The sequence below is a fragment of the Clupea harengus genome, chromosome 17 (genome assembly GCF_900700415.2).
Source record: "Clupea harengus chromosome 17, Ch_v2.0.2, whole genome shotgun sequence".
Classification (NCBI taxonomy): Eukaryota; Metazoa; Chordata; class Actinopteri; order Clupeiformes; family Clupeidae; genus Clupea; species Clupea harengus.
The window spans coordinates 16,536,717-16,546,716 of NC_045168.1; the positions used below are offsets into that span (position 1 = coordinate 16,536,717).

General features: G+C 46.8%; 2 protein-coding genes across 2 annotated transcripts in view; both read left to right on the forward strand.

Annotated features, from left to right (window-relative positions):
• laynb (layilin b) overlaps positions 1-1,004 on the forward strand; it is a 7,753-nt gene extending 6,749 nt beyond the window's left edge. Inside the window, exon 7 of the mRNA XM_012831562.3 lies at positions 558-1,004. Within this exon, the coding sequence (XP_012687016.2) occupies positions 558-936 (379 nt within the window). The 3' untranslated portion in view covers positions 937-1,004. The remainder of the gene's footprint in view (positions 1-557) is intronic.
• A 4,283-nt stretch (positions 1,005-5,287) lies between these two features.
• The window catches only part of sik2b (salt-inducible kinase 2b), a 50,851-nt gene continuing 46,138 nt past the window's right edge, over positions 5,288-10,000 (forward strand). Inside the window, exons 1-2 of the mRNA XM_042710327.1 lie at positions 5,288-5,772; positions 9,997-10,000. The exon at positions 9,997-10,000 is cut by the window's right edge and continues 113 nt beyond it. Coding sequence (XP_042566261.1) covers positions 5,635-5,772; positions 9,997-10,000 — 142 coding nt within the window. The 5' untranslated portion in view covers positions 5,288-5,634. The remainder of the gene's footprint in view (positions 5,773-9,996) is intronic.

A 10,000-nucleotide genomic window follows, 5' to 3' on the forward strand; every position in this document is an offset into this window, starting at 1 on the left:
TGACCTCTGTGATGAACCTTTGCTCTTGAGGTCATGTGCAGGAGTCAGATATGACCTCTGTGATGAACCTCTGCTCTTGAGGTCATGTTTTGGAGACATGACCTCTGTGATGAACTTCTGCTCTTGAGGTCAAGTGCAGGAGTCAGACATGACCTCTGTGATGAACCTCTGCTCTTGAGGTCATGTTTAGGAGACACGACCTCTGTGATAAACCTCGGCTCTTGAGGTCATGTGTACGAGGGCAGACTCGTGATGCGTTCCTGCAGGTTAAGCTCCAGGGATTCTGGGAAATCTCGTCGGCTGTTTGGGAGAGAAGTGTTATAAGGGTGTAATGAACTGCTATGAAGTACAGAGTACAACTGTAACTGAAGTAACTGCTATGACATACAAATATAACTGGTTAGTTGCTGTTTGTTTATATTCCTACGTGTAATGTCTTCTAAACTGGTGCATATACATGCACATACTGTTGTAGTGACATTTATTATTATTGTTGTTGTTGTTGTTGTTGTTTTTGTTGTTGTTGTCAGAAATTCAAAGCAAACTCTGTGTGACAGGAGGAAGGAGCAGACGGAGCCCATCTATGCCAAGCCAGGCCAGTGGGCCTCAGTGGGCAGCAGTGACAGTGGAGGCATCCTCATCTCACAGCTACAGCAGGGGGCGTCATTGAGCACACGACGCCCACATGCCCAGGACACCCCCTCGTTTGACGTCTCTGCCGCCCATGGGGCTCCACTGAGCGCCCGAAGCCCCCACGGCCTCCCAGGCGGCAGAGATGTCGGCCAGCACGAGGACTATGAGAACGTCCCCAGCAAGGAGCCGAGGAGCGTGGGGCCGAGGAGCGAGGGCTTCGTCACCAATGACATCTATGAGACCTGCAGAAACTCCAGCACTCTGGAGGCAGGATGGGTGGAGAACGACATCTATGGATATTAAACCCACACACACACACACACACACACACACACACACACACACACACACACACACACACACACACACACACTACAGATACTGAACTCTCTCTCACACACACACACACACACACACACTACAGATACTGAACTGTCTCTCACACACACACACAAACACACACACTGTACAGATACTGAACTCTCTCTCACACGTACACATATAGATATACGTACACATTACAGATACTGAACTCTCTCTCACACATACACACACACACACTACAGATACTGAACTCTCTCTCTCACACACACACAAACACACACACTGTACAGATACTAAACTGTCTCTCACACGTACACACACACACACTACAGATACTGAACTCTCTCGCTCCACACACACACACACACACACGCACATGCACACACACACACATATACACAGACACACACATACACACACACACCCGGTTTGAGATCCGTCCGTCCTTCCTCTCCCCCCTGCCTCTTCCTGAGTGAGCCCCGTGTCCTGGAACACTCCCATGGCAGCGGCATGACCCTTAACCCCTACCCGTCCATGCCGTGTTCTACCTCCGTGTGTGTGTGTGTGTGTGTGTGTGTGTGTGTGTGTGTGTGTCAGCAAGAACACGACTCCGTGCTCAGAGAGCCTGAAAGCGATGTACAGAAACATGAAGTTTGGAATCAAATCCACCAAACTGATGCAGTTGTGCTGCCTGTTAACTGTGTTACTCTTGATTGACAGCTAGTGGCTGCTACGTCATCGAGATCTTCTGTGTTACTCTTGATTGACAGCTAGTGGCTGGTACGTCATCGAGATCTTCCGTGTTCCTCTTGATTGACAGCTAGTGGCTGGTACGTCATCGAGATACTTTATCTTCTGTGTTACATTTACTGAACAACAGTGATGATCCAGAAGGTATTGGAAAAGTAAATATGCTATTTATACATTAGTGAAAAATACAATTTATACATTAGCGGAAAAATACAATTTATACATTAGTGAAAAATACTATTTATACATTACTGAAAAATACAATTTATACATTAGTGAAAAATACAATTTATACATTAGCGAAAAATACAATTTATACATTAGTGAAAAATACAATTTATACATTAGTGAAAAATACTATTTATACATTAGTGACAAATACAATTTATACATTAGCGAAAAATACAATTTATACATTAGTGAAAAATACTATTTATACATTAGTGAAAAATACAATTTATACATTAGTGAAAAATACAATTTATACATTAGTGAAAAATACAATGCTAACAAAGGAATTGCTCCCCATGAAACACATTTTTATCGCCTAATTTTGTCTGGCTTTGCTGAGTTAATTAATTATTTTTTTTATTGCATTGCATATTCAGTCAAATAAACCAGAAAGTGTTAAAACGGAGTTCTGTGTATGTTTTGTATTGTCTAACAGTACATCAGACACCAGCACCTGTCACAGAAGCACAAGAGACCACATGTACTAAAATACCCTGCTCTACACAAAGGATGAAGCTCGATTTCCATTTCTGTTTTAATCTTAACGTATTAAGCCTCTGTCGTACCTGTTCCACCGTAATTCTTTCGGAATCAAGGGGGCCGTCATCCCATGAAGCCATTTATTGACATGTACTGTAGGTGGCGCTTTTGATGAGTTCGGCCTGAATCTGAGGCCAAGTCACCCTAAGCATCATCTTTGGATAAGTTCGCCTGAATGTGAGGCCAAGTCACCCTCAGCATCTTTGGATGAGTTCGCCTTATGGTGAGAATTCAGAGGGATTTAGGAAAAGACAACTGCAGTGTTAAGAGAATCTGACTGCACACACACTAGCAGTGTTAAGAGAATCTGACTGCGCACACACTAGCAGTGTTAAGAGAATCTGACTGCACACACACTAGCAGTGTTAAGAGAATCTGACTGCACACACACTAGCAGTGTTAAGAGAATCTGACTGCACACACACTAGCAGTGTTAAGAGAATCTGACTGCACACACACTAGCGGTGTTAAGAGAATCTGACTGCAGACACACTAGCAGTGCTAAGAGATCCTGACTGCACACACACTAGCAGTGCTGAGAGATCCTGACTGCACACACACTAGCAGTGCTAAGAGAATCTGACTGCACACACACTAGGCTACTTTATTACACCACTGCAGATGTTATTGAAGTGGGTTGATCGTTTGTGTGAGAGAGAATGACAGAGAGAGAGCTGAGGAGAGAGGAAAGAGAGATATGGTGAGGAAAAGAGAGAGATGGTGTGGAAAAGAGAGAGAGAGGGTGAGGAAAAGAGAGAGAGGGTGTGGAAAAGAGAGAGAGAGGGTGAGGAAAAGAGAGAGAGGGTGAGGAAAAGAAGGATGCTCCAGTGTGCCCTATGCTAAAGGATGCTCCAGTGTACCCGATGCTAAAGGAGATGCTCCAGTGTACCCGATGCTAAAGGAGATAAGACAGGATGGTCCAGTGTACCCAATGCTAAAGGAGATACGGAAGGATGCTCCAGTGTACCCGATGCTAAAGGATGGTCCAGTGTACCCTATGCTAACGGATGGTCCAGTGTACCCGATGCTAACGGATGGTCCAGTGTACCCGATGCTAACGGAGATAAGGAAGGAAGCACTGACGCACCATTCCTTCAGCAGTTAGAGAATTCCACCAGCTATGATCATGGCTGCCACTTAGATACTTGCCGGTCATTTCACTCAGTTAGTCAAGTCAAATCCCCCGCAGCCTTGGTGGGCAGCCTAATCCCCTGCAACCTTGGTAGGCAGTCTAATCCCCCGCAGCCTTGGTAGGCAGCCTAATCCCCTGCAGCCTTGGTAGGCACCTTCCCTTGGCTTGGCTCTAGGCCTTGATATTACGCAAGAGTGTATCCAGGTAGTTGCTGACCCATGAAAGGATCACGGCCTGGTCTGGACTGAAAAGTCCCAGCATGAGCTGCTATTTGAGAAACCAAATGTATCTACAGTATATGCTGGAATGAAACATAATTAAAATAGGCATACAATTCCTGTCTTTGCTAGAGGAAGACATTGGTGGTGTGCCACTTCTGGTCTGGTCTCGGACCACCATCATCTTTTAACCGGGTGTGGATATTAAGAAAATAAATTTTAGCAAATGACTGGAAATCTCTAAATCTTATCCTTGGCGTAGTTTGTTTTAAATATCAGCCGCTAAACAGATGATGTTCATTGCACTAGAAGGCTCTCAGAACGAAAAATGACTTGGTCAATTACAGACTTATGTACGCACTGGCAACATCCATAAACATGTTAAGGGTCGGTGAAAATCAACGAGGTATAAATTATGAAAAAAAAATTTTCAAGCGAGTGTCAAAACAGTGTGCCATTTGTCAGCAACTCACCAGTGGACCGCCCGAATGCCAATGAGCAAAAGGCCAGCGGACCGCCCGAAGGCCAATGAGCAAAAAGCCAGCCGACGGCCAGCTCCGCTCCCAGTATGCCAAAAGTGGTCCACAGGCCTTTTGCTCTAGTGTTGTTTGTTGTAGTGCTTGGCTCCATAGTTGTTACTGGCAGTTTTTCCTGTTACTTTTCTTTTGTTTCACATTTTATTTTGAAACAAAGCTAAGATTAAGTATGACTCAGTGGGGGCATTTTTTTCCTGGTGACACTGATGACATAATGATGACGGAATGCAAGTTCTAACCTACTTTCACCACTGCAATACCATTCTTTACCACACGATGCCGCATGATGCACATACATATCTTGCTCCTCAATTCCTTGGTGGTATTCCCATATCAAAGGTAAGGTTCATCTTCAAGACTATGTTATACAAAAGACTGTGTCCAACCTTACAGCCATCACCCAATGTTTTATAATGATTACATCATGATGTAGTCAGAATAAAGGGCTGTTCAGTAAATAAATGACAGTTGATTATTACAAAAAAAAAGTTAATCTCGGAAATTAGGATATCTGCACATAACGCAACGACGATTTTTGCATGAATGTTAGGAGCAGAAAGGAATAAGCTATGATTTAGTAGGAAGGCTCTATATCGGCGTAGTGTGCATGTGTTGACAAAACTCCCATGAGAGAAGGAACACAATAAAGGCTGGTTTTAGCCTCCGAATATGTACAGTACTGGATCACCCGCCTCCACCCGTTCTTGGAAACCCGTGAAAACAAAGGACTTCACGAAGCTTGCTGTCGGCAAAACTTCACAGCTTGCTATCAACTGCGGCGCGCAAACACAGCGACAGTTTTCAGGATAGCAGTGCTGGCGGTTGACGTAAGAGGTGGGTCTGGTCGTCTTGGTAACGAATTGGCACTGGAGTGTGGAAGTGCTTCAAAGGCCCCCCCTTCTGTCCCGCCCCCTCTACAAATACCCCTAGAGCCTCTGACGTCAATGCACGTCAGTCAGAGAACATGATGCCTCCTGCAAGTCAACTCGTGTACTCTCGCTAATAGAGCTGAAATATTATAGCTCTATTGTATTGGAAAAGGGTGGCGTGACACAGCGCCTAACTCCTAAACGTACTGATTCCTTTTTTTTTTGTCGGACTGAGGTGGGCTGCCAACAACCAAGCTGGCCTGCCGATCGGGTATTCTACTTTGTCTATTTTCAATAGACACATTTTAGTGGGCGGTTTGTTTTGCCCTGTCCGCTTTATCTGGAAAGCGCGAGTCGCAGGTCGCCTATCTCCCCTGGCCAAGCCTCGCGTTTAGAACAGCATGGTCATGGCTGACTGTCTCCAAAAGCCGATGCCCCGGGGTCCTGTGCGAGTTGGCTTCTACGACATCGAGCGCACGTTGGGGAAGGGGAATTTCGCTGTCGTGAAGCTGGCGAGACATCGCATTACCAAGACCGAGGTGAGAAGGGCGAAAGACATGCAGAACTATTGACATTAGCCCCGATGTGCTTTCTCTCTCTCTCTCTCTCTCACGAACTGTCCATATCTAGTTTGTAGCACATATGCCAAAGTGCACGGCATGTTCGCGATGCTAGACAAACAAGCATGCACGCCAGTAACGGGGAAGAAAAGCCTGTCTTTTACTCCAGCAGCACCAGTAAAAGTTCGCATGATGTTTAAACAGACCTAACTCCGTGTGGGATAACGCTTAGTGCAGCAGCAACCATTTGTTACATGTAGGAAAACGGTTATGATGCAACTTTAGTTTTGGTTGTTCTTTTTATCGCAGGAGGTCATAAAGTTTTGTAGTACCACCAACTGTGTGACCGGTATTACTAAACTATCAAATACCTAATATATGCATTTGTAGCTAGATATGAAGGCCAGACCACTACACAGAGAAATTATTACATAACTCAGTGATTTTGATCAGTAGTTTGAGATTGGTATTAGTGTGCATATGTGTGTGTGTGTGTGTGTGTGTGTGTGTGTGTCTGTGTCCTTTTCATGATGACTAACTGAGCTTGACATGCATTGCTCAGGAGGATGCATGTTGTGCTGTGAGCCCAAACACCTAATCTTGCCAGAGTAAGTGCAGGTTGTCTTGTAGAGCTCTTAGTCAACAGCTGGTGTGTGTGTGTGTGTGTGTGTGCCAAGCTGCAGTGAGTCCCTGTGGTCACACACACACACTCCTCTGGTCATCAGTGTGTCTGTTTTAGATCCACGAGGAGTCTGGATGCCGGGCTGAGCATGGGGCCGGCGAGTGTTTGAAGCGGGGCCAGAGGCAGGGCTCATGTCCCGGGCTGCGGGGGCTTGTTGGGGGGATTCTGCACCATGTTTGTTTGAGTAGAACATTCACACAGGGGGGGTAAAGGCAACAGGTCTGCAGCTGCTACAGGTGGAGTGAGTGTGTGTGTGTGTGTGTGTGTGTGTGTGTGTGTGTGTGTGTGTGTGTGTGTGTGTGTGAGAGAGAGGAGCAGGCTGTGTTCCCTTTGATGTTCAGTCAGCCTGTGCTTAGAGTGCTGGGCTACCCTGAGCTCTTCTTACACTGTGTGTGATAAGGGGCTGCAGTGGTGAAGGGACTGGACGGCTAGTTTGGTGTCGTTGACGGGACGTGTAGTTTGGTGTCGTTGACGTTTAGTTTAGTGTATTTGACTGGACGTGTAGTTTGGTGTCGTTGACTGGACGTGTAGTTTTGTGTCGTTGACTGGACGTGTAGTTTAGTGTCGTTGACTGGACGTGTAGTTTGGTGTCGTTGACTGGACGTTTAGTGTATTTGACTGGACGTGTAGTTTTGTGTCGCTGACGGGACGTGTAGTTTTGTGTCGTTGACTGGACGTTTAGTTTAGTGTATTTGACTGGAGGTGTAGTTTGGTGTCGTTGACTGGACGTGTAGTTTTGTGTCGTTGACTGGACGTGTAGTTTGTGTCGCTGACGGGACGTGTAGTTTTGTGTCGTTGACTGGACGTTTAGTTTAGTGTATTTGACGGGACGTGTAGTTTGGTGTCGTTGACTGGACGTGTAGTTTGGTGTCGTTGACGTTTAGTTTAGTGTATTTGACTGGACGTGTAGTTTTGTGTCGTTGACTGGACGTGTAGTTTAGTGTCGTTGACTGGACGTGTAGTTTGGTGTCGTTGACTGGACGTTTAGTGTATTTGACTGGACGTGTAGTTTTGTGTCGCTGACGGGACGTTTAGTTTAGTGTATTTGACTGGAGGTGTAGTTTGGTGTCGTTGACTGGACGTGTAGTTTGGTGTCGTTGACTGGACGTGTAGTTTTGTGTCGTTGACTGGACGTGTAGTTTTGTGTCGCTGACGGGACGTGTAGTTTTGTGTCGTTGACTGGACGTTTAGTTTAGTGTATTTGACTGGAGGTGTAGTTTGGTGTCGTTGACTGGACGTGTAGTTTTGTGTCGTTGACTGGACGTGTAGTTTTGTGTCGCTGACGGGACGTGTAGTTTTGTGTGTCGTTGACTGGACGTTTAGTTTAGTGTATTTGACGGGACGTGTAGTTTGGTGTAGTTGACTGGACGTGTAGTTTGGTGTCGCTGACTGGACGTGTAGTTTGGTGTCCCTGACGGGACATGTAGTTTGGTGTCGTTGACTGGACGTGTAGTTTAGTGTCGTTGACTGGAGGTGTAGTTTGGTGTCGTTGACTGGACGTGTAGTTTAGAGTGAGCTGTACGTCAGTGTATCTAGAGTAAGCTGTACGTCTGTAGAGTAAGCTGTACGTCTGTCTGACGTGTAGTTCGGTGTTGTTGACTGGAGGTGTAGTTTGGTGTCGTTGACTGGACGTGTAGTTTAGAGTAAGCTGTACGTCTGTGTATCTAGAGTAAGCTGTACGTCTGTGTGTCTAGAGCTGTACGTCTAGAGCTGTACGTCTGTGTATCTAGAGTGAGCTGTACGTCTAGAGCTGTACGTCTGTGTATCTAGAGAGAGCTGTACGTCTGTGTATCTAGAGCTGTATGTCTGTGTATCTAGAGTGAGCTGTACGTCTGTGTATCTACAGCTGTACGTCTGTGTGTCTAGAGCTGTATGTCTGTGTATCTAGAGTGAGCTGTATGTCTGTGTATCTAGAGTGAGCTGTACGTCTGTGTATCTAGAGTGAGCTGTATGTCTGTGTATCTAGAGTGAGCTGTACGTCTGTGTATCTACAGCTGTACGTCTGTGTGTCTAGAGCTGTATGTCTGTGTGTCTAGAGCTGTACGTCTGTGTATCTAGAGTGAGCTGTGCACCTAGAGTGAGCTGTGCAGTCTGGAGTGAGCTGTGCTGTAGGTCTGGAGTGAGCTGTGGAATGAGGTGTGCTGTGGAATGAGCTGTGCATCTAGAGTGAGCTGTGCTGTAGGTCTGGAGTGAGCTGTGCTGTCTGGAGTGAGCTGTGCTGTCTGGAGTGAGCTGTGCATCTGGAGTGAGCGGTGCAGGCTATAGCCCAGAGCGTGGGAAAGCTGAACAAGCGGAGCACTCAGCCTGCCGCTGGTTAAACAGAAAAACTCCTCCTCTCCATTAGCACATTTGATAAGAGAAAAATAAACAGATCAAATAAACGAGTCGATCGGATAAAGAGCTGAAAACAGTTCTTCAAAGAACACAACGGGAAACATGTCTCATGTGCGCCCCCTAGAGGTGACCTCCAAAGCCCTGATCTGAAAAGGCCCATCGCCCTGATCTTAAAGGCCCATAGACCTGATCTTAAAGCCCCATAGACCTGATCCTAAAGGCCCATAGACCTGATCTTAAAGGCCCATCGCCCTGATCTTAAAGGCCCATCGCCCTGATCTTAAAGGCCCATAGACCTGATCTTAAATACCCATCGCCCTGATCTTAAAGGCCCATAGACCTGATCTTAAAGGCCCATAGACCTGATCCTAAAGGCCCATAGACCTGATCCTAAAGGCCCATAGACCTGATCTTAAAGGCCCATAGACCTGATCTTAAAGGCCCATCGCCCTGATCTTATCTTAAAGGCCCATCGCCCTAATCTTATCTTAAAGGCCCATCGCCCTGATCTTAAAGGCCCATCGCCCTGATCTTAAAGGCCCATCGCCCATGATCTTAAAGGCCCATAGACCTCAGCAGGAGGTGTCCCTGTGTGTGTGTGTGGGGAAGGGTTGCGGGGGGGGGGGGGGTCAGACACCAGTGGCCCAGGTTATCCCAAGTGTCTGTAGAGGATTTGTCATAGATCCAGATGGGGTCGTGTTGCGTGGGTCGTGTTGCCAGCGGTGACGGCAGAGAGGCAGATCAGGGTGAGGATGAGGATGAAGGAGCGGCAGTGACGCACGCAGGAGCGAAGGTGATCTGTGTGCCGGTGACACCGAGCCAGCGAGCGGGATGCCCACTGCCCTATCAGATCAGTTTGTAGCCCAGCCCACTGCCCAATCAGATCAGTGTGTATCCCAAGCCCACTGACCTATCAGATCAGTGTGTACCCCACTGCCCTATCAGATCAGTGTGTAGCCCAAGCCCACTGCCCTATTAGATCAGTGTGTATCCCACTGCCCTATCAGATCAGTGTGTATCCCACTGCCCAATCAGATCAGTGTGTATCCCACTGCCCAATCAGATCAGTGTGTAGCCCACTGCCCAATCAGATCACCAGGCCCACTGCCCAATCAGATCAGTGTGTATCCCCCGCCGTCGGCATCCTGCCCATGCATCATGACCAAAATGTACCTTCTCTTCCGCAGGTTG